Source organism: Coregonus clupeaformis, chromosome 15, assembly GCF_020615455.1.
Source record: "Coregonus clupeaformis isolate EN_2021a chromosome 15, ASM2061545v1, whole genome shotgun sequence".
NCBI lineage: Eukaryota > Metazoa > Chordata > Actinopteri > Salmoniformes > Salmonidae > Coregonus > Coregonus clupeaformis.
The window spans coordinates 56,161,169-56,186,424 of record NC_059206.1 but is presented as its reverse complement, the minus strand read 5'-3'; the positions used below and the strand labels follow the sequence as shown (position 1 = coordinate 56,186,424).

Sequence of the window (25,256 nt, the reverse complement as noted above, 5' to 3'; positions counted from 1 at the left end):
CAGTTTTCAGCTGTGCTAGCATAATTGCAAAAGGGTTTTCTAGTGATCAATTAGTCTTTTAAAATGATAAACTTAGATTAGCAAACACAACGTGCTATTGGAACACAGGACTGATGGTTGCTGATAATGGGCCTCTGTACGCATATGTATTCCATACAAAATCAGCTGTTTCCAGCTACAATAGCCATTTACAACATTAACGATGTCTACACTGTATTTCTGATTAACAAAATTGCTTTTCTTTCGAAAACAAGGACATTTCTAAGTGACCCCAAACTTTTGAACGGTAGTGTATGTGGACACCTGCTCGTCGAACATCTTATTCCAAAATGATGGGCATTAATATGGAGTTCGTCCCCCCTTTGCTACTATAACAGCCTCCACTCTTCTGGGAAGGCTTTCCACTAGATGTTGGAACATTACTGTGGGGACTTGCTTTCATTTAGCCACAATATCATTAGTGAGGTCGGGCACTGGTGTTGGGCGATTAGGCCTGGCTCGCAGTCGGCGTCCCAATTCATCCCAAAGGTGTTCGATAGGGTTGAGGTCAAGGCTCTGTGCAGGCCAGTCAAGTTCTTCCACACCGATCTCGACAAACCATTGTATACTGTAGCATTAAGATTTCCCTACACTGGAACTAAGGGGCCTAGCCCGAACCATGAAAAACAGCCCCAGACCATTATTCTTCCTCCACCAAACTTTACAGTTGGCACTATGCATTCGAGCAGGAAGCGTTCTCCTGGCATCCGCCAAACCCAGATCCGTCCGTCGGACTGTCAGATGGTGAAGCATGATTAATCACTCCAGAGAACGCGTTTCCACTGCTCCAGAGTCCAATGGCGTCGAGCATTGCTCGGCCATGGAAACCCATTTCATGAAGCTCCCGACAAACTGTTCTTGTGCTGACGTTGCTTCCAGAGGCAGTTTGGAACTCGGTAGTGAGTGTGACCGCGGACAGACGATTTGTACGCTCTTCAGCACTCGGCGGGCCCGTTCTGTGAGCTTTTGTGGCCTACCACTTCGCGGCTGAGCCGTTGTTGCTTCTAGATGTTTCCACTTCACAATAACAGCACTTACAGTTGACCGGGGCAGCTCTAGCGGGGCAGAAATTTGATGAACTGACTTGATGGAAAGGTGGCATCCTATGACGGTGCCACGTTGAAAGTCACTGAGCTCTTCAGTGAGGCCATTCTACTGCCAATGTCTATGGAGATTGCATTGCTGTGTGCTTGATTTTATACACCTATCAGCAACTGTTGTGGCTGAAATAGCTGAATCCACTAATGTACTTTTGTTTGAATGAATGAATGAACGCACAAATAAATGGACGAACAAATGAATTAACTTTAATAATTCAACTGGTGGTAGAGCCAGTCAGAGAGGTGAAAGTGACATCACTGACCTTTGTTTGTTTGTTTACTGTAGGGTTTTGGTAAACAAGTGGATGTGTCATACATTGGCAAGCATTACAACATGAGCAAATGCAAAGTGGACAACCAGTTCTACAGTGTGGAAGTAGGAGATTCCACCTTCACAGTTCTCAAACGCTACCAGAATCTAAAACCCATCGGTTCTGGAGCTCAGGGAATCGTCTGGTGAGTACTGGAATCCTCATTTTACACTCTTTGTAGTGTAGTGAATGAAAATGTACATTATAGAGGACAAATAAATTCATAACTTAATATTTGGTTGCTGTATAATGTGCTAGTAGATAGAGTTGTGTGGCTGGATGTTCGTTGCATTATGGTCTTTGCAAAGATTTATACTGTGTATCACGGTGACACATGTATTTGTATATGTATGTACAGTATGTGTGAGATAAAAACCATGAGTTTGATTAATGAAGAGTTATAGAAGAATACCAAATGGATGATTAAAGCTGCAAGCAGCAATGCTGGGGGTTCAAGCTGTGGGCCCACTGTGCCACCATCAGGACAAATTGGGCACATCTCCCTAGGATGAGCTACTTCTGTAATTCTTACCATGCTTGCCAAATAGCAGAACTCAACATCAAAAAGATCATGCAATATGCCTTTGATATATTTTGGACGATTTGTAATGATGTTGACTACTTTAAGCGTCTTCTTCTCCAGAACCGCTGGACTGTTTAGCACCAGATTTGGTACATAGCATCTATGTACCCATGTATTTAAATGCACAATTTTCCAGGACTCAAGCTAAAACAATATGGCCGCTATGAACCAATAAGCTTGCATGATTGTTTTTTCCTGTCCAACAGAGCCACCATGCGGCCAAACTGAACCGTAGTGGTCCTCTGTAGCTCAATTGGTAGAGCATGGCGCTTGTAACACCAGGGTAGTGGGTTCGATCCCCGGGACCACCCATACGTAAAAATTTATGCGCACATGACTGTAAGTCGCTTTGGATAAAAGCATCTGCTAAATGGCATATTATTTATTATATACTTTACAGGTTAGCTAGACTCATATCCCTGAGCATGTGGGCCAAATTCCATCACTGAGTCAAACGGATCAAGAGATATAAACGTGCCCATTATAGCCCCACTGTGTTTATCTGAATGTGCTCGCATATGTTGAGTCTTGACAGTGTTTGGAACATGTGTAGCTCAGTTGGTAGAGCATGGCGCTTGCAACGCCAGGGTTGTGGGTTCGTTTCTCACGGGGGGCCAGTATGAAAATGTATGCACTCACTAACTGTAAGTCGCTCTGGATAAGAGCGTCTGCTAAATGACTAAAATGTAAATGTAAAATGTGTATCAAGTTTTGTTACAATACGAATATCTGTGTTTGACTTATATGCATTTATGTGCCAGGTCACGCCCATCTGAATGTTTAGTGGTCAGTTGTTTGAGATGCTAGCCTGGAAAATGTTGTGTTGTGAGAACTTGGTACAAAGTTCCATGTATCAAGTTTCGTGCAGATCGGTCATTCGGTGCCAGAGTAGTAGCATTTGAAGTGTTTTAAATAACATTTTAAATGGTAGAAAATTGATCATGGCAGACTTTATGGGTCACCAGCTTCGCTGCTTAACCCCTAATTAGCCGAAAAATAACCCGTTTGGGCATGATGTACACGTGTTTGTTTTTAGTTGACTGTGTTTTGTGTATATTGTGTATATTTATATTTGTCTGTGCAATATGCGTTTAATTTGTTTTATATTGTATTTGATTCTTTATGTGTTTTATAAAATTGTATATGCAGGGCTCCCTCATAAAAAATAGGTACTGGTCTCAATGGTGACTCCCTGATTAAATAAAGGTAAATACTTCATAGGCACCCTGATGAATTCTAAAGCTCACTAGGAACTAGGAAGTCAGCTAATACACAATATAATTCACCTCACGACAGCTCTGTTAGAGGCTAAGAAACAATAGCCAATACTTCATTTGCTCTTCATTGGAAAAATAGTTTTCCGTTTTGACACTTTGTCAATGTCATTCTTCCCTGGTCTGTCTGGCCGCTGGAATCAGGGATGAGAGGGGATCTGGGCTTCTTTTAAAGTCTGCCTAGCCTTGTGCCTCAGCTGGGGTGACACTGGACATAACCTGCTCTCTCCCGTGCCCTCCTTTCCAAGGTGATTGTGTACATTTGAAAAGAGCTGGGACTGCCAATGTGAGGGTTGGGCGAGTTGGAGTTCTAAAATTACTAGAGCGGAATCCGAATCCCTATGACTTGGATGGGGAATCACATTCTAGGAATTCTATTGCTATGGATGGTACAGAGACAGAGAGGGCCAATCTAATTTGTCTGGTTCTTTTACAGAGTCACATCACATGGTTTCACATGACAACAGTATTAACTCTGCAAAAACACATAACTACCTACTATACAAAAAAATATATAGGCTGAAGTACTACAGTACAGCCTTGGGATTTTTGCATACTGTTGTCCTGTCTCCAGTCAGACTGCAAATAACAGAAATAAATCCATATCCTGAAATCAACATTACTATGCAGATTCAGGAGACGTTCCCCTATATAACAAGACAATGTTGTGACCACGAGAGAGGGAGACATGGGCATGTATTCAAAGAGCATCTCAGAGTAGGAGTGCTGATCTAGGATCAGGTTCTCCCTGTCTATATCATCTTATTTATTATGTTCTAAAAGGCAAAACTGATTTTAGATCAGCACTCCTACTCTGAGACTCTTTGTGAATATGGCCCCTTGTTATACAGGGGAACGTCTCCTGAATCTTATTATACAGTATAAGAGTTTGCACTACGGTGTGGTTAAGACTATCCATGGTTGTAATCTTCCCCAGTCATTCAGATCTGTGTATTCCTGCCCTTTATGACCCACAGCCTGGTCAGAGAGCTTTCAGACAGAGATAGACTGTCACGCCCTGGCTCTGGGGACTCTTAAATGTTGAGCCAGGGTGTGTAGTGTGTATGTTTTGTTTTCTATGTGTTTCTTTCTAGATCGTTTATTTCTATGTTGGCCAGGGTGGTTCCCAATCAGAGACAGCTGTGGCTCGTTGTCTCTGATTGGGAACCATACTTAGGCAGCCTGTTTTGCACTTGTCATTTGTGGGATCTTGTTCCGGAGAGGTTTGTGTTTGTTAACCTTAGGACTTCACGTATCGTTTTGTTGTTTGTGTTTGAAGTACTCATTAAAAGATGTACGCATATTACGCTGCGCCTTGGTCTGCTTCATACGACGATCGTGACATAGACACCATCTTAGGACAGATGCATTAGCAGGTTGAGCTAGTGGTGATGATGTCACCCCATCCCTTACATCACATGGCTCTCAGAGTGACAGTGGCTTTCTAAGGTCCTTATTGGCTCCAAGCTTTCCATTAACATTATGCTTCTGTTTCCATGGCCACACCATCCATCCTGCACAGTTTATAGAAAGCTACAGTATACCTCCCAAGTGCTAACGTTACTATTTGACTTCATATTCACCACAAGGTTTCTAGCAATTGTTTTGAATGTCAATATAGAAATGAGGATAAATTAAAGAGATCTTAGAAAACTAGTAAATAGATTATTCCAAGATATAGTACAGAATATTCTCATTCAGTGAATTGTGTATTGCTGTTAGTTCATATGACGAACACACTGTAATTTCTGTTAGGTAGATCATATGATGAACACTAACGCTGTCAGATACATCTATTATTCCTCTGGAGGCCTGGTGCCGGAATAGTAATGTAACACTCTGGTTGATTGGAAATGAATTAGCTTTTGCTTCTGCTGTGGTGGGATTCTGTTGAGTCAGCATAGTATAATAACCTACACACACACACACACACACACACACATGGAGTGACATTCAGTTGACACAAAGAAGCCCTCCTTAGAAATAGCTTCCTGTGACGAATGTTCCTTTGATCCCAGGGGAACGGTGACGGTACAGTAGGTCATTCAAGTTTCATTCTCTCTGGCTTTAAATAACCACAGTTGCGCCTTTACTCGGGAGAGGAGGACAGGTGTAGGGGTTTTTGTCAACACAACAGTTGTTAGGGTAACAGTTTTTTAAATCGTTTTGGTGCGATTTTCACCAGTATGTGGTACATTTTCATAACTCTTAGTGTAAAACTCAAAACAAATCATCAAAAAGACATTTGTTGCAAAACTCTAAGCACATTTTTAATTGACTAAGTACAACACACACAATTATACAGTACATTTTTCACCAAACTAAATCAGTGTTTCATTGCAATACATGTTCATATAAAGTAATTGCCTTTCACAATGCAATGCTCACAAAACTTTTAATATGATTCTCTTCACATTTGTTAAAATACATTTTACTATTACTTAATCTGACAGCTCTTAATTGATCATCGCTAAACCGTTTGGTAAACCTATTGTTATGATTTAACTGGATAAGAACCCAAATGCAGACAAGTACACCAAGCCAGAGAAGTTTTAACAGGTTTATTTACAATGTTCAAAGTCCAGGTTTCCAAATATATGGGAAGAGCAAGTCCAGGTACAGGGAGGGTAACAGATCCAGATCAGGGCAGGTGTGGTACCGTAATGTCCTAGTGTCCGTGGTGAGTCCAAAAGAGAGGTCCGGTAATGGAGAGCAGGATGGTGGTGGCAGGAGTGAAGCGGAGGCAGGAGTCAGGTTCCAAATATCTGTGGCACAGGAGAAAAAGTAAATAGAACAGACCAAAAACACAAAGAGCAAAAATAACCAGGTTGAGTCGGCAGCGAGACTAACATGGTCGTCTTGACTATGATCTGACGATGAGTGGTAAGTTTGACCGGGTCTTAAAGGCTGAGGTGATATGGTGAATGAGCTGCAGCTGGAACCCTGACTCCCGCACACCAGACTTCACTCCTGCAATCAAGGACAGACAGAGGGGAGGGAGAGAGCAGAGAGAGCTACCTATCAGCAGTAGGCCTAACACCTATAGATTGTAAACTGGTTTGTCTACTACAGATTCTGAGAACTACATAATGAAAATGAATGTCTATAAATTAGAAAGATATAAAGTATGATATACACTGAGTGTACAAGACATTAGGAACACCTTCCTAATATTGAGTTGCACCCTCTTTTGCCCTCAGAACAGCCTCAATTCGTCGGGGCATGGAAGGTGTCGAAAGCGTTCCACAGGAATGCTGGACCATGTTGACTCCAATGTTTCCCACAGTTGTGTCAAGTTTGCTGGCTGTCCTTTGGGTGGTGGGACATTCTTGATCAATTTAGATTTTTAGGCTTGATACAAACGGGAAACTGTTGAGAGTGAAAAAACCAGCAACGTTGCAGTTCTTGACACACTTTAACTGGTGCGCCTGGCACCTACTACCATACCCCATTCAAAGGCACTTAAATATTTTGTCTTGTCCATTCACCCTCTGAATGGCACACATACACAATCCATGTCTCAAGGCTTAAAACTCCTTCTTTAACCTGTCTCCTCCCCTTCATCTACACTGATTGAAGTGGATTTAACACGTGACATAAATAAGGAATCATAGCTTTCACCTGGATTCACCTGGTCAGTCTATGTCATGGAAAGAGCAGGTGTTCTTAATGTTTTGTATACTCTAATGTACTATTATGATTTTACTTTACAGTAAATTTAAACTGATATTGACAAGATCAGAGATGTACTGTATGTAACAAATGCATCCCCTGTACAGTAAACATGTATCCAAAATGAAGTTGCTGGCGTGGGGTTCACACTGCTTTACTAAAATTGCTTTGGCCAATACAGTACTTTAATACCGTAATACAGTATATGCCATTTACGTAGCAGACACTTTTATCCAAAGTGACAACAGTGAGTCCGCACATTTTTGTATGTGACCCCAGTGGGAATCGAAGCCACAACTCTGGTGTTGCAAGTGCCATACGATCTGAGTCACGTACAGGACCACTACAATACATAAGTACAATACAATACTGTAAAATACAATACATGACGGTTACAATACAGGTGAAAGATGTATCATTGCCATACCCGTGAGAGTACTACCCTCATTCAGGCCATGGATGAGACATGCAATGTCATCATTCCAGACCTATGTCAGGCTTGGATTCACCATGCAAAAAAGGTTTTTCCTCAGGTGCATGAACAATGGGGACATTTACTGCGATGTCGATGAGAACCTATGACCAAATGCTCAAGACAGGCTTGATGCAAACTAGCGCCTTCTAAATATTCTGTTACTTTCATTTAATTTAATTTAAGTACAGTACACCTATAGAATGTTGTAATTATATCTAAACAATACATATATTTTTTGCATCAATGATTATGAAAGATGTCTTCAATGATCACACCTTTCATCACACATGGGATAGAAATTATGGTAATGTTCAGTCAATTTGAATGAGTAGCCTAATGTCAAAACAGTGTTATGTACTGTAATGTACAGTACTGTAGCATATCACATTAACATTTTTGCTATTGGATTAACTGGTTGTTAAAATAACTGAATTGAAAAGATACCATTATGTTGTGTTTTGTTGATTAAATCAATGTTCTCATGATATTTAACAGTAAACTTATATTTTTATTCAATGGTTGTGTGGTGAAAGATGTCTTCAAACAAAATGAATGCACAATAAAATGTTTTGAATATGAGAAATACCTTATTTACATAAGTATTCAGACCCTTTGCTATGAGACACGAAATTGAGGTCAGGTGCATCCTGTTTCCATTGATCATCCTTGAGATGTTTCTACAACTTGATTGGAGTTCACCTGTGGTAAATTCAATTGATTGGACATGATTTGGAAAGGCACACACCCGTCTATATAAAGTCCAACAGTTGACAGTGCATTTCAGAGCAAAAACCAAGCCATGAGATTGAAGGAATTGTCCGTAGGGCTCCGAGACAGGATTGTGTCGAGGCACAGATCTGGGGAAGGGTACCAAAACAAGATCCCCAAGAATACAGTAGCCTCCATCATTCTTAAATGGAAGAAGTTTGGAACCACCAAGACTCTTCCTAGAGCTGGCCGCCCGGGCAAACTGAGCAATCGGGGGAGAAGGGCCTTGGTCAGGGAGGTGACTAATAACCTGATTGTCACTCTGACAGAGCTCTAGAGTTCCTCTGTGGAGATGGCAGAACATTCCAGAATGACAACCATCACTGCAGCACTCCACCAATAAGGCCTTTGTGGTAGAGTGGCCAGACGGAAGCCACTCCTCAGTAAAATGCACATGACAGACCACTTGGAGTTTGCCAAAAGGCACCTAAAGACTCTCAGACCATGAGAAACAAGATTCTCTGGTCTGATGAAACCAAGATTGAACTCTTTGGCCTGAATGCCAAGCATCATGTCTGGAGGAAAACTGGCACCATCCCTACGGTGAAGCATGGTGGTTGCAGCATCATGCTGTGGGGATGTTTTTCAGCAGGGACTGGGAGACTAGTCAGGATCGAGGCAAAGATGAACGGAGCAAAGTACAGAGAGATCCTTGATGAAAACCTGCTCCAGAGTGGGACGTCAGCCTGGGGGCGAAGGTTCACCGTCCAACAGGACAACGACCCTAAGCACACAGCCAAGACAACGCATGAGTGGCTTCGGGACAAGTCTCTGAATGTCCTTGAGCAGCCCAGCCAGAGCCTGGACTTGAACCCGATCGAACATCTCTGGAGAGACCTGAAAATAGCTGTGCAGCAACGCTCCCCATCCAACCTGACAGAGCTTGAGAGGATCTGCAGATAAGAATGGGAGAATGGGAGAAGCTTGTAGTGTCATACCCAAGAAGACTCGAGGTTGTAATCACTGCCAAAGGTGCTTCAACAAAGTACTGTGTAAAGGGTCTGAATACTTATGTAAATGTTATTTCAGTTTCTTATTTTTAATACATTTGCAAAAATGTATAAAAAACTGTTTTTTCTTTGTCATTATGGGGAAATGTGTGTAGATTGATGACGAAACAATCTATTTAATCAATTTTAGAATAAGGCTGTAACCTAACAAAATGTGGAAAAAGTCAAGGGGTCTGAATACTTTCCGAAGGCACTGTACTTGTGAAAATAGCACCAAAGCTAATTGAAAAAAATAACAGTATTACAAAAAGCAGGTTATGATAAAGGTCAGGATATAGTAAGGCCTGGTAATATGATGGTAGTATCAGGAGCCTTGGGGTCAGGGGAACCATATAACACTAGACTGATAGCTACAGTGAGGGAAAATAGTATTTGATCCCCTGCTGATTTTGTATGTTTGCCCACTGACAAAGAAATGATCAGTCTATAATAAATAATGGTAGGTTTATTTGAACAGTGAGAGACAGAATAACAACAACAAAATCCAGAAAAATGCATGTCAAAAATGTTATAAATTCATTTGCATTTTAATGAGGGAAATAAATATTTGACCCCCTCTCAATCAGAAAGATTTCTGGCTCCCAGGTGTCTTTTATACAGGTAATGAGCTGAGATTAGGAGCACACTCTTAAAGGGAGTGCTCCTAATTTCAGCTTGTTACCTGTATAAAAGACACCTGTCCACAGAAGCAATCAATCAATCAGATTCCAAACTCTCCACCATGGCCAAGACCAAAGAGCTCTCCAAGGATGTCAGGGACAAGATTGTAGACCTACACAAGGCTGGAATGGGCTATAAGACTATCGCCAAGCAGCTTGGTGAGAAGGTGACAACAGTTTGTGTGATTATTCGCAAATGGAAGAAACAAAAGACCTGTCAATCTCCCTCGGCCTGGGGCTCCATGCAAGATCTCACCTCGTGGAGTTGCAATGATCATGAGAACGGTGAGGAATCAGCCCAGAGCTACACGGGAGGATCTTGTCAATGATCTCAAGGCAGCTGGGACCATAGTCACCAAGAAAACAATTGGTAACACACTACGCCGTGAAGGACTGAAATCCTGCAGCGCCCGCAAGGTCCCCCTGCTCAAGAAAGCACATATACAGGCCCGTCTGAACTTTGCCAATGAACATCTGAATGATTCAGAGGAGAACTGGGTGAAAGTGTTGTTGTCAGATGAGACCAAAATGGAGCTCTTTGGCATCAACTCAACTCGCCGTGTTTGGAGGAGGAGGAATGCTGCCTATGACCCCAAGAACACCATCCCCACCGTCAAACATGGAGGTGGAAACATTATGCTTTGGGGGTGTTTTTCTGCTAAGGGGACAGGACAACTTCACCACATCAAAGGGACGATGGATGGGGCCATGTACCGTCAAATCTTGGGTGAGAACCTCCTTCCCTCAGCCAGGGCATTGAAAATGGGTCATGGATGGGTATTCCAGCATGACAATGACCCAAAACACACGGCCAAGGCAACAGAGGAGTGTCTCAAGAAGAAACACATTAAGGTCCTGGAGTGGCCTAGCCAGTCTCCAGACCTTAATCCCATAGAAAATCTGTGGAGGGAGCTGAAGGTTCGAGTTGCCAAACGTCAGCCTCGAAACCTTAATGACTTGGAGAAGATCTGCAAAGAGGAGTGGGACAAAATCCCTCCTGAGATGTGTGCAAACCTGGTGGCCAACTACAAGAAACGTCTGACCTCTGTGATTGCCAACTAAAAGGTTACCGACTGGTTACTAATTATTGGATGTTGTTAAAATGTGTGTGTGTATTGATTGCTAAATGGGAGTTGTAGCATCTTTCTTATGAAAACAATAGTCAGTCTACCCACACAGACAGTCTGTGTGTCCATCATGCTTCTGACCTATTCTCAAGGGTCATCTCATGGAGGCTTGTGGTTAAATCCCTCATAATCCTGAAATAGTGTTCAACATAGGTTGTTAAATTGCTGCTGTCTTTTTCAAGTGACCAGATGACATATGACTGATTATGAGATGTATTCATAATCAGCATGAAACATAATCATGTGTGAACTACCTTTAGTAGTGGTTTCTTTGCAGCAATTTGACCATGAAGGCATGATTCACACAGTCCCCTCTGAACAGTTGATGTTGAGATGTGTCTGTGACTTGAACTCTGTGAAGCATTTATTTGGGCTGCAATTTCTGAGGCTGGTAACTCTAATGAACTTATCCTCTGCAGCAGAGGTAAATCTGTGTCTTCCATTCCTGTGGCGGTCCTCATGACAGCCCGTTTCATCATAGTGCTTGATGGTTTGCGCGGTTGCACATGAAGAAACTTAAAACGTTTTTGAAACTTTCCGTATTGACTGACCTTCATGTCTTAAAGTAATGATGGACTGTCGTTTCTCTTTGCTTATTTGAGCTGGTCTTGCCATAATATGGACTCGGTCTTTTACCAAATAGGGCTATCTTATGTATACCACCCCTACCTTGTCACAACACAACTGATTGGCTCAAATGCATTAAGAAGGAAAGAAATTCCACAAATTAACTTTTAACAAGGCACAACTGTTCTTGACATCATTTGGACTTGGTCTTTTACCAAATAGGGCTATCTACTGTGTACCTCCCTACCTTGTCACAACAAAACTGATTGGCTCAAATGCAATAATTCCACAAATTAACTTTTAAGAAGGAACACCTGTTAATTGAAATGCATTCTAGGTGACTACCTCATGAAGCTGGTTGAGAGAATGCCAAGACTGTGCAAAGCTGTCATCAAGGCAAAGGGTGGCTATTTGAAGAATCTCAAATATAAAATATATTTTGATTTGTTGAACACTTTTTTGGTTACTACATGATTCCATAAATGTAAATTTCATAGTTTTGATGTCTTCACAATTATTCTACAATGTACAAAATAGTAAAAAATTAAGTGTGTATATATATATATATATATATATATATATATATATATATATATATATATATATATATATATACAGTGCTTTCTGAAATTATTCAGACCCCTTGACTTTTTCCACATTTTGTCAGATTACAGCCTTATTCTAAAATTCATTAAATTAAATGTCCTTCTGGAAGGTTCTCCCATCTCCACAGAGGAACTCTAGAGCTCTGTCAGAGTGACCATCGGGTTCTTGGTCACCTCCCTGACCAAGTCCCTTCTCCCCCGATTGCTCAGTTTGCCCAGGGGGAAGCTCTAGGAAGAGTCTTGGTGGTTCTAAACTTCTTATATTTAAGAATGATGGAGGCCACTGTGTTCTTGGGGACCTTCAATGCTGCAGAAATGTTTTGGTACCCTTCCCCAGATCTGTGCCTCGACACAATCATATCTCGGAGCTCTACGGACAATTCCTTCGACTTCATGGCTTGGTTTTTGTTCTGACATGCACTGTCAACTGTGGGACCTTATAGACAGTTGAAATCGGAAGGTTACATACACTTAGGTCGGAGTGATTAAAACTCGTTTTTCAACCACTCCACAAATTTCTTCTTAACAAACTATAGTTTTGGTAAGTCGGTTAGGACATCTACTTTGGTTAGGACATCTACTTTGTGCATGACACAAGTAATTCAACAATTAATCCAACAATTGTTTACAGAAAGATTATTTCACTTATAATTCACTGTATCACAAATCCAGTGGGTCAGAAGTTTACATACACTAAGTTCACTGTGCCTTTAAACAGTTTTGGAAATTCCAGAAAATTATGTCATGGCTTTAGAAGCTTCTGATAGGCTAATTGACATAATTTTAGTCAATTGGAGGTGTACCTGTGGATGTATTTCAAGGCCTACCTTCAAACTCAGTGCCTCTTTGCTTGACATCATGGGAAAATCAAAAGAAATCAGCCAAGACCTCAGAAAAAAAATTGTAGACCTCCACAAGTCTGGTTCATCCTTGGGAGCAATTTCCAAACGCCTGAAGGTACCACGTTCATCTGTTCAAACAATAGTACGCAAATATAAACACCATGGGACCACGCAGATGTCATACCGCTCAGGAAGGAGACGCGTTCTGTCTCGTAGAGATGAACGTACTTTGGTGCGAAAAGTGCAAATCAATCCCAGAACAACAGCAAAGGACCTTGTGAAGATGCTGGAGGAAACAGGTAAAAAAGTATCTATATCCACAGTAAAACAAGTCCTATATCGACATAACCTGAAAGGCTGCTCAGCAAGGAAGAAGCCACTGCTCCAAAACTGCCATAAAAAAGCCAGACTACGGTTTGCAACTGCACATGTGGACAAAGATCGTACTTTTTGGAGAAAAATCCTCTGGTCTGATGAAACAAAAATAGAACTGTTTGGCCATAATGACCATTGTTATGTTTGGAGGAAAAAGGGGGTCCTTGCAAGCCGAAGAACACCATCCCAACCGTGAAGCACGGGGGTGGCAGCATCATGCTGTGGGGGTGCTTTGCTGCAGAAGGGACTGGTGCACTTCACAAAATAGATGGCATCACGAGGAAGGACAATTATGTGGATATATTGAAGCAACATCTCAAGACATCAGTCACGAAGTTAATGCTTGGTCGCAAATGGGTCTTCCAAATGAACAATGACTCCAAGCGTACTTCCAAAGTTGTGGCAAAATGGCTTAAGGACAACAAAGTCAAGGTATTGGAGAGGCCATCACAAAGCCCTGACCTCAATCCTATAGAACATTTGTGGGCAGAACTTAAAAAGCATGTGCGAGCAAGGAGGCCTACAAACCTGACTCAGTTACACCAGCTTTGTCAGGAGGAATGGGCCAAAATTCACCCAAATTATTGTGGGAAGCTTGTGGAAGGCTTACCGAAACATTTGACCCAAGTTAAACAATTTAAAGTGCAGTCTCTGACTCACATCCTGTTTTCTCAAATAGAAACATAATGACTAGAATGGACAAAGCCCCCCATACCACAGTAAGTTGACTGGTACATCCCTGTGGTTCTAATTCAATGTTTTTGTCCTGTGTTCTCTGCAGCGCCGGGTACGATGCGGTCCTCGACAGAAACGTGGCCATCAAGAAGCTCAGCAGACCCTTTCAGAACCAGACCCATGCCAAGAGGGCATACAGGGAACTGGTGCTCATGAAATGTGTCAATCACAAAAACGTGAGATACAATGTCATGTCTCTATGGTTAAACAAATAACAAGATGATAGTCTAGCTGGTGTTTTGTGGTCTTCTATTGGCCCATTCTGTGGTGCTGATAGAGTGAGTCCCCTCCCCGTAAAGTGAGAGGAGTCTGTGATCAGAATGAATTCCTTTCCTGCCTGGGGCAATGAGAGTGAGTGAGTGAGTGAGTGAGTGAGTGAGTGAGTGAGTGAGTGAGTGAGTGAGTGAGTGAGTGAGTGAGTGAGTGAGTGAGAGAGATCCACTTTTCAATATGGCAATATGTTCACCCAGTTTTTTCTGTTATCTTTCTCTTTCAGATCATCAGTTTATTAAATGTTTTCACACCACAGAAATCACTAGAAGACTTCCAGGATGTGTAAGTACAGTAAACAACATTCAGAGAAAAAAATGAATAATTGTGAGATTATATTTACCTTATGGGGTGGCAGGTAGTTTAGTGGTTAAGAGCGTTGTGCCAGTAACCAAAAGGTCGCTGGTTCTAATCCCCGAGCCGACTAGGTGAAAAATCTGTCGATGTGCCCTTGAGCAAGGCACTTAACCCTAATTGCTCCTGTAAGTCGCTCTGGATAAGAGCGTCTGCTAAATGACTAAAAATAAAAAGACCATAAAACTGAAATATAACATTTACATAAGTATTCAGTACTTTGTTGAAGCGCCTTTGGCAGCGATTACAGCCTTGAGTCTTCTTGGGTATGACACTACTTGGCACACCTGTATTTGGGGACTTTCTCCCATTCTTCTCTGCAGATCCTCTCAAGCTCTGTCAGGTTGGATGGGGAGCGTTGCTGCACAGCTATTTTCAGGTCTCTCCAGAGATGTTCGATCGGGTTCAAGTCCGGGCTCTGGCTGGGCCACTCAAGGACATTGAGACTTGTCCCGAAGCCACTCCTGCGTTGTCTTGGCTGTGTGCTTAGGGTTGTTGTCCTGTTGGAAGGTGAACCTTCGCCCCAGTCTGAGGTCCTGAGCGCTCTGGAGCAGGTTTTCATCAAGGATTTCTCTGTACTTTGCTCCGTTCATCTTTGCCTCGATCCTGACTAGTCTCCCAGTTCCTGCCGCTGAAAAACATCCCCACAGCATGATGTTGCCACCACCATGCTTCACCGTAGGGATGGTGCCAGGTTTCCTTCAGACATGGCGCTTGGCATTCAGGCCAAAGAGTTCAATCTTGGTTTCATCAGACCAGAGAATCTTGTTTCTCATTGTCGGAGAGTCTTTAGGTGCCTTTTGGCAAACTCCAAGCAGGCTGTCATGTGCCTTTTACTGAGGAGTGGCTTCAGTCTGGCCACTCTACCATAAAGGCCTGATTGGTGGAATGCTGCAGAGATGGTTGTCCTTCTGGAAGGTTCTGGAACTCTAGAGCTCTGTCAGAGTGACCATCGGGTTCTTGATCACCTCCCTGACCAAGGCCCTTCTCCCCCGTTTGCTCAGTTTGCCCGGGCAGCCAGCTCTAGGAAGAGTCTTGGTGGTTCCAAACTTCTTCCATTTAAGAATGATGGAGGCCACTGCGTTCTTGGGAACCTTCAATGCAGCAGAAATGTTTTGGTACCCTTCCCCAGATCTGTGCCTCGGCACAATCCTGTCTCGGAGCTCTACTGACAATTCCTTCGACCTCACGGCTTGGTTTTTGCTCTAACATGCACTGTCAACTGTGGGACATTATATAGACGGGTGTGTGCCTTTCCAAATCATGTCCAATCAATTGAATTTACCACAGGTGGACTCCAATCAAGTTGTAGAAACATCTCAAGGATGATCAATGGAAACAGGATGCACCTGACCTCAATTTCGTGTCTCATAGCAAAGGGTCGGAATACTTATGAAAATAAGGTATTTCAGTTTTTTTTTATTTTATACATTTGCAAAAATAAATCTAAAAACCTGTTTTTCGCTTTGTCATTATGGGGTATCGTGAGTAGATTGCTGAGGATATATATATATATATATATATATATATATATATATTTTTTTTAATACATTTTAGAATAAGGCTCTAATGTAACAAAATGTGGGAAAAGTAAAGGGGTCCAATGGCACTGTACCTTCAAGACTCTTGTTAAAGTATTCTCAGTGTGAGAAAATAATCACTGAAAGTGATGTCAGTGAAAGTGATAGTAGTGTAGTGTAATTTGAAAGCTCAGGCTCTGTGTCTTTGTACTGAATGATTAGTGAATTTGTAGATTGATGATACTGCAGTGAATGGAAGGAAGCATGCTTGTCTAAGGAAGTTTACCTTCAATACATTTCCATTCATCAGTGTGCAAGGAATGGTGTGTCAATTATTGGAGTTTATTGCAAAATAAACAACATATGTGCATGAAATTAAAATGTATTACAACATTTTTAAAAAGTATGGGCTTTTCTATGTACAGTAAAATAATTTTTAAATATGTACCTGTATGTACATTTTTTGGGTACAGAAAATGGGAAATACACTTTCCAATTCAGTCAATTTTGTGTGTCAGGGCATTAAGATAAGATGACAAGATGCTCAATATGGTAACGAGCACAATGACGGTCATTAATCAATGTAAAACATAGAGTATGTAGATTCCCATTGATGCTCTGCAGAGTGGTGTCCATTGTGTTGAGAATAGATGTAAAGGGGAAAGAGAGGAGGAATGATAGAAGAGATGTGGTGAAGGGGTAGGGAGGAGAGTGGGAATCATAAATTAGAGTAGGGCCTCTTGGGTTGAAGCATCTCTTCTCTTTTATTAGACCTCTGTTCCAGTAAAAATTATCATAAGAGTTATGCCGAAGTGTAGGCTATTAGAACTTCTCCTAGTGTTACCCTGTCTCTCTCTGGTGTTCAAAGGGTTTTCAGAAGCAAAGATCACAGTGACATTCTGGAGATTATTTTACTACAGCCATATTTTCCATTGAACATGCTTTTTAGTCTAGGCTTAATCTGTGTCCAGAAATCCAGTCCTCAGTGCATTACCAGTTGTGAAAACATACTATAACTGTATATATCACCTTCCCAGGTACCTGGTGATGGAGCTGATGGATGCCAACCTGTGCCAGGTGATTCAGATGGAGCTAGACCATGAGAGAATGTCCTACCTGCTCTACCAGATGCTGTGTGGCATCAAACACCTGCACTCCGCTGGAATCATACACAGGGTGAGAAGGCCTGTGTGTGTGTAGTAAACATAACACATGCTCAACATTGCACTGCTCATAACCCAGTGGGCAGCGCTGGGGGAAATTACGTCATTGCAACCGGTTTTGCCTGCTGTGAAATGCCATCTGTGGACATTTAGAATAAAAATACTGTAGTAGCTAGCATCACCTGTTACATTTTTACCTCAATAATCCTCATCTCTTTGATGTTGCTTTCCCTCTGAAGGACCTGAAACCTAGCAATATAGTGGTGAAGTCTGATTGTACGCTGAAGATCCTAGACTTTGGCCTGGCCAGGACTGCAGGTACCAGTTTCATGATGACCCCGTACGTAGTGACACGGTACTACAGAGCTCCAGAGGTCATCCTGGGGATGGGGTACAAAGAGAACGGTAAGACAGGTTCGAGAATGTGTTCTAGTGTTCTAGTGTTCTAACACTGTAACATGCTTCTGCTAGTGTGTGTTCTAATACTGTAACACACCTCTGCTGGATGTGTTCTAACATTGTAACACACACTTGCACTAAAATCCAGGGTTGGGGTCAATTAATACCCATAACGCACTGACACCTCTGGTGACACAGAACACAAGCATATCTTCTTCTTTGTCACCTTATCTATTACTGAAGTGTGTGCCTTGAACACCTCATTTTATGCACTGTGTTTCGAATCAGAGTACCCTTTTGAAAATGAGATAAAGTTACTTCCGGTAGCTAACTCTAGCCTTCACTGCATGGATGAGGAAAATGAATGCGTAAATAGACCTTTATAGCTCTGTACTCTTTGTGTATTTGACTGGTAACCTTGGTGATTACTGAATAGCTGTATGGTTCACAGCATACTACCCTGCATCCCACTGCTGGCTTGCCTCTGAAGCTATGCAGGGTTGGTCCTGGTCGATCCCTGGATGGGAGATCAGATTCTACTGGAAGTGGTGTTGGAGGGCCAGTAGGAGGCACTCTTTCCTCTGGTTTAAAAAAAATATGCCACAGGGCAGTGATTGGGGACATTACCCTGTGTAAGGTGCTGTCTTTCGGATGGGATGTTAAACGGGAGTCCTGACTCTGTGGTCACTAAAGATCCCATGGCACTTATCGTAAGAGTAAGGGTGTTAACCCTGGTGTCCTGGCTAATTTCCCAATCTGGCCCTCATACAATCATGGCCACCTAATCATCCCCAGCTTCCAATTAGCTTATTCATCCTCTCCCATGTAATTATTCCCCAGGTCGTTGCTGTAAATGAGAATGTGTTCTCAGTCAACTTACCTGGTTAAATATAAAAACTAGACTAGACATAGGCCTGTAGGCAGAGAGAGCAGGCCATGGATTTCCTGCCACCAGCAAAGCCCCTGGAGTCTCGGACTACTTCTCTTTATTAGTGGAATAGTCATTTGTCTGCATGCTACCTCTCTTCTCTCGCACTAATTATTTCTTAGTCTGAATAACCAACCGCCACATTCAAATTACTCTCTGTTTTCTGTCAGCTCTCTATCGACAAGGGTTCTTTCTCAATTCCTCGTTCCTCAATTCCTCGCACCCTCTATCATATCCTCGCCTCATTCTCAAAACGCATCGGAGGAGAACTTGAAGGTCAGAGGGGAGGGACCTTGGACCTCTAATTCATTTTTGAGAAAGAAGAGAGGAGAAAGGATGCAAGGAATTGAGGAAAGAGGAACTGAGAAAGAGCCTACGTTTTCTTTTCTAATGCTAACCTCTGACTTATCTCTCACTCTCTGTCTCTGTACCTGCAGTGGATATATGGTCGGTGGGGTGCATTATGGGAGAAATGGTGCGTCACAAAATCCTGTTCCCTGGCCGTGACTGTATCCTTATTCAGATAATGTAAATAATGACCGTTGATCTCGTTCAAAGAATAAGGGCGCCATTTTCCCCTCGCAAAGACAGCTGCGAACACACAGTAACATTTTAAATAAACGGGAGCTCCGATAAAGGATGACCTCACAGAAATTTTTCAAATAAAGTTACATAAATTGTGCTGCAGATTATAATTTCACTCGTTCCGTATATATTTAAAATCTTACAATGTGTTAGCTTACAGGGAAGGTGTCTTTGTTGAAGGAAAATGTTTCCCCAAGAGTTATGCATGTCGTGTTTGCAATCATGTTTGGATTGTACACTACATGACCAAAAGTATGTGGACACCTGCTCGTCGAACATCTCATTCCAAAATCATGGACATTAATATGGAGTTGGTCCCCCCTTTGCTGCTATAACAGCCGCCACTCTTCTGGGAAGGCTTTCCACTAAATGTTGGAACATTGCTGCAGGAACTTGCTTCCATTCAGCCACGAGCATTACTGAGGTCGGCACTGATGTTGGGCGATAGGCCTGGCTCGCAGTCGGTGTTCCAATTCATCCCAAAGGTGTTCAATGGGGTTGAGGTTAGGGCTCTGTGCAGGCCAGTCAATTTCGTCCTCACTGATCTCGACAAACCATTTCTGTATGGACTTCGCTTTGTGCACGGGGGCATTGTCATGCTGAAACAGGAAAGGGCCTTCCCCAAACTGTTGCCACAAAGTTGGAAGCACAGAATCGTCTAGAATGTCATTGTGTGCTGTAGCGTTAAGATGTCCCTTCACTGGAACTAAGGGGCCTAGCCCTAACCATGAAAAACAGCCCTAGACCATTATTCCTCCTCTACCAAACTTTACAGTTGGCACTATGCATTCGGGCAGGTAGCGTTCTCCTGGCATCAGCCAAACCCAGATTCGTCCGTCGGACTGCCAGATGAATCGTGATTCATCACTCCAGAGAACACGTTTCCACTGCTCCAGAGTCCAGTGGCGGCAAGCGTTACACCAGTTTGGAACTCGGTAGTGAGTGTTGCAACCGAGGACAGATTTTTACGTGTTATGCGCTTCAGCACTAGGCGGTCCCGTTCTGTGAGCTTGTGTGGCCTACCACTTCGCGGCTGAGCCGTTGTTGCTCCTAGACGTTTCCACTTCACAATAACAGCACTAACAGTTGACCGGGGCAACTCTAGCAGGGCAGAAATTTGACTAACTGACTTGTTGGAAAGGTGGCATCCTTTTTTTTTTTTTTATACGCATTCGCATTTCGAAAATGTACTGCATGTTCGATCCAAGTCTACTATCGCCGTTGATATGGCCTGTTAGTGACTTTTCCACGTGAAAGGTAAACAAAAGAACAGGCAAATAGCCTAGGCTACAAGTGGATTCAGCATCAAGGACAGCGATCGGAATTCCTGTGATTTGACAGTTACATCCAACAGACGAAAGTGGAAGATCCATGTTTTTAACAAAATTATAAAGGAAAAACAATAAGCATTCTATTGTAATAACTTGATGTGCCTAAACAGATTCCCTACAGTCACTGACACCTTTCATTCAATGGGCATAATGAGTCCAAGCATTTCACAGAAGCTGCATGGACAAAAATAATGTCCAATATAAAGAAAAAACTGGAATGTCTGTTGACTGTTTAGCTGCTCGAGATATTTTAATAAAAGATTGATTATATGCTATTGATTAGGCTACTGTGGGCCTCCGCTGGCAAAATCGATGCCATAACCAATTAAGTTACAGCTAAGAACAGCTTTTGGTGAGTCTTAAATATCACCAGTAGCGCTGCTTGAAATTGGCACATTGGTGCACGTTTTTAAGGACACAACTAAAATATTTCCACCCCTCCCTCCTCGGCACAAGCGAGCTGATATAAGACAGGTAAATTACCAATCCTGGCGCCTGGCTTTTACAAGTCGAAATTGCCAAAGACTGTACGTTTGACACTTGCGCCACCTTAACACCAGCCGAAAATAGAGGCCTATGACTCTCAGACTCTCTGAAGGTGAATCAAATCAATACGTGGCCTGTGCTCCTCTGTTAGGTACAAGGGTTTCCCTGTAGCTCTATTTTCTCTAACCAATCTTGCTACTGTACTGGCTGGCTTCATAACACCTCTAACAGCTCAAATAATATATTTAATAATGATATATCACCATTTCAATAATTCACGCTAAATTCAGTAACCCCTTAAAAAATGTTTTGTATTTTCCTGTTTATATAAATTAATTACTTGAAGTATGTGATGACAAAGCCATGGATCCATCATGGAAATAGAATTACTAATTATATTTCTATGGGAATCCATCCTGTATTGAACCTCTATTTCGGGCACCCCTTTGGCGGAATGAGACCTCCCTCACTCTGAATATTTATGCTTTTCTTAATTGGAATATTTCTGGCGCCGCGTGCGTCTGCCTGGAGTGTGTTGTATACACTGTGGGGTCAGACACCGTACGCCATGCCCCCCAGGTTACATATCCCAGCATGGCAGGGATGGCCCCCTGGGGCTAATGGGAGAGCAATGTCCTGATAATTAGCATTCTAGCTTTGAGGGTGCCTGTGTGTGTCTATAAGGGTGTCTGCCAGGGCAAAACAAGGATATTTGGTGGCTCTTAGACAATCATTACTCCATAAGTATTAATTTATTCAGCAACAGTGAATTTTCCTGAGTTGAACACCTTCAGAAACCTGTATTCATGCTGAAATGCAGAATGCATTGTAAGGCCAATGTGTCATCATCCTAACATGATAGTCAATGCCAATCAAGACGCCAGCAGTGAAATCTGGAAGTTGCGAGAACCTACAGTCCTCTTCTGCATGATTTATGCACTAGAGTGGCTTTACTGTGCTTTAAGAAAAGCTCTGTAAGGGCAGTGTGGCGTTAATCACATACTCTTGCTAGATCAGTGGTCACCAACCTTTTCTGAGTCATGATCACTTTCGCAGTCAAAAAGCAAGCTGAGATCTACCGCTCAGAGTAAAAAAAAATTATATGATTTCATTTTTTAACATTAACCTAAGCTCTGTAGGAATGAGGTTTGTGCAGTAGGCCTAATACATTATCACAGCATATTGGTTATAGGCCTGGCCTGACAATATTGTTATTCTCAGACAATATTATATTTCAAAAGTCAAGCTTTGATAACAAAATAGATCAGTTGGTGTAGAACTTGCGAGGCACAGCTGCGCATAAATTGAAATAATTAGCTATTTCTTTTTTACTGCATCTGATGGTCATGGTGCTTTCAAGACAACCGGGAACTCAAAAAATAATGAAAAGGTCAAATCATGACGTCAGTGATCTTCAGGTCGGAGCTTTAGAAAGATGCCAGAGTTTCCGACTTGGAATTCCGAGTTGGATGACCGGTCGAAAACAAAACTCCCAGTTCTCAGTTGTCTTGAACGCACTGAAGGCGGATGTCGGAGATCTCCCAGTTCCCAGTTGTTTTGAACACATTTGACACGGCATTAGTCTCAGCGAAGGGAGGGAGAGAGCAGCAGAGGGTCCGCCTCTCACGGTCCCTGCTCTCTCATTCCTTTCCTCTGGTGAGACTGACCAGAGAGAGTGGACACCGTCTTCCACCTGATGGAGAAACTTGAGTTGCACCGCATCTGCATCTGCCTCATGCACAAATTCATGTTGTTCCTATGACCAGAGAAAGTGAAATATTCCTCAATATTATAATAGACAAGACGAGCTGCTAATAATATAAATGCAGGGCTAACGATACACTTGGCTACTCATTCAATGCAGCGCGAGCGGAAGTAGGGAGAAGTGCATTTTATGTTTTGTAATAGTGTTGAATAAAAACAGTGTTCACAGTGCTTAATAAAAACTTAAACGTGAACTCACTCATAAAAACAGCAGTTCTTTGCTGTATTCTTTGACATTCTCTCTCTGGTCATGGTTTTAAAAGTTATGAAATCTCAGGTAGGCTTGTATCAAACTTTGCTGTGGGTAGGGTCTTGGAAGCTGTAGGTACGGTGATTTGAGCTATTGGATTGGCCAGCGCAGTAGGCACACTTGATTTAGCCACAGATCTCCTGGTCCACCGGGTAGGCGGAGTTTGTCTTTTAAGACAAATTAAATGGTCCAAAATGTGAACACTTTGCCTACCCTGTTCGCATGGCTTCTGAATCAGGTGCACCTATTGCCCACAGCGCAACACAAATATATATATATATTTTTTCACAAGCCTTTATCGTTGGCGTTTCTACAGAAATGTTTGGCGATCGACTAGGAATGCCTTGATCGTGATCGACCGGTTGGTGACCACTGTGCTAGATAATAACTGACGAAGACAGCAGTGTCTTAAGTTTAACAGCCATTGCTGTGATATTGATGCGCACAACAATACACAAAACATAACATGTTTACAATTACATGACAGACAGGACTCACAAAGACGTGGCATTTTTTTGTATGTCTGCGTGCAGTGTGTGGTTGATGGAGTTTGTGTTACATGTGTCATATATGTATCTGCATGTCATGTATGCTGGGTGACTGGTATGGGACTGTGTCTGGCTGCAGTGGACATGTGGTCTGTGGGCTGCATCTTTGGAGAGGTGATAAGAGGGACAGTGCTGTTCCCAGGCACCGACCGTATCCTTGCCTCCTTGCCTCCTTCTGGTGCTGTCATCAACACTATACTGTACACTGCTAGAAGAACCAAATACTGTATAGGGTTAAATGGCTAGCGTCATATATGGCCCTTAAAACAGTTTTATATAGAACATTTGGAGAGGTATCCTTGCCTCCTTCTGTAGACTGTAACTAGTATCAATACATTGACACATTGGCTGTGCTACTAGTTCACCACAGCTAACTAGCTAGTGATTTCACATCGGCTACACGTACATCATTCTGGCCTTCTTCCATCCTTTACAATATATCAGGACTGTCATCGAGATGAGCAGTTTGAACACCATCATAAAAGCTGAACATTTTGAAAATAGCCTAAATTCATGATGAGGGATACTCATCTGTATAAAAAGCAAATGCTTTCTTTTGAAACACAAATTAACATATTTATCTATATGGAAATGTTTTAATTCCAGCTATTTAAAAAAAATCTAATTAGACAGCTAAACATCCATGTAGAATAATTTGAAGGAATGAAAGCCAAGGCTCCTCTCACTGCATTGTGTAGATTGGACTCCTTTTCATGCATTGTGTAGATGTGATTCCCACAGTGTGATGTAGACAAAGAGGAAATGAAAACGGCGTTCCAGCAGGATGAGGTCATGTGTTTCTGGATGTCCTGGCTGGCTGGCACCCTCTTTGAACTGGCACCCCCCTGCGGAAGATGAAGAGATAAAAGACACAGACCCCCTCAGCCTGGTCACACACAAACACACACACCATCCTTTCCCCCTCTGTTCCTATCCCAAAATAGTGCTGATCATTCAAATCAAGTTTCAAGTTTATTTGCCATTTGTAATAAATTAAATGGAAATCGAGCTCTCCCAATAAAAACAGCATTAAAAACTGCAATCTAACACAAAATCACACCAATTGGCATCTGGAACTTTGTACAATACCAGTACAATAATATCCATATTCATAAAGCATTGGTTATACATTTGAGAGAACTAGGAACTGTTTCAATCTGCTATCTGCTAGTTTTAAAACCCACATTAAACACAAATGTAGTTACAACTAATTTAACCCAGCACTAGGGAACAGTTTAAATCTATTAAAGGGCTAGGAAACCAAGGAGGAAATATTCCCATCAGTGATGTGTTGGCTCCGCTCACTAGCACCGTGACTATGTCCCGAATGGCACCCTATTCCCTATATAGGGGACCTGGTCAAAAGTAGTGCACTATATAGGGAATAGGGTGCAATTTGGGGGGGGGGGGGGTCTCTGACCAATAGTACATTCAGACAGGACTCTCTATACATTGTTCTGACACGTACATCTGGAGAGTCTTGCGTCAGTATAGAAGGTACTATACTAGTGTTTAT

At 42.2% G+C, this 25,256-nt stretch overlaps 1 protein-coding gene across 7 annotated transcripts in view; it reads left to right on the top strand.

The window, feature by feature from the left end:
* Positions 1-25,256, top strand: part of LOC121582737 (mitogen-activated protein kinase 10) — a 112,934-nt gene that overhangs the window by 58,388 nt on the left and 29,290 nt on the right. For 6 of the 7 annotated variants that reach the window (XM_041898798.2, XM_041898801.2, XM_041898800.2 and 3 more), the window contains 6 exons: positions 1,426-1,595; positions 14,189-14,318; positions 14,639-14,697; positions 17,324-17,462; positions 17,689-17,854; positions 19,214-19,285. In XM_041898798.2, coding sequence (XP_041754732.1) covers positions 1,426-1,595; positions 14,189-14,318; positions 14,639-14,697; positions 17,324-17,462; positions 17,689-17,854; positions 19,214-19,285 — 736 coding nt within the window. Of the gene's footprint in view, positions 1-1,425; positions 1,596-14,188; positions 14,319-14,638; positions 14,698-17,323; positions 17,463-17,688; positions 17,855-19,213; positions 19,286-23,819; positions 23,892-25,256 lie in introns of all 7 variants that reach the window. The other variant, XM_041898799.2, reaches the window with a different exon arrangement.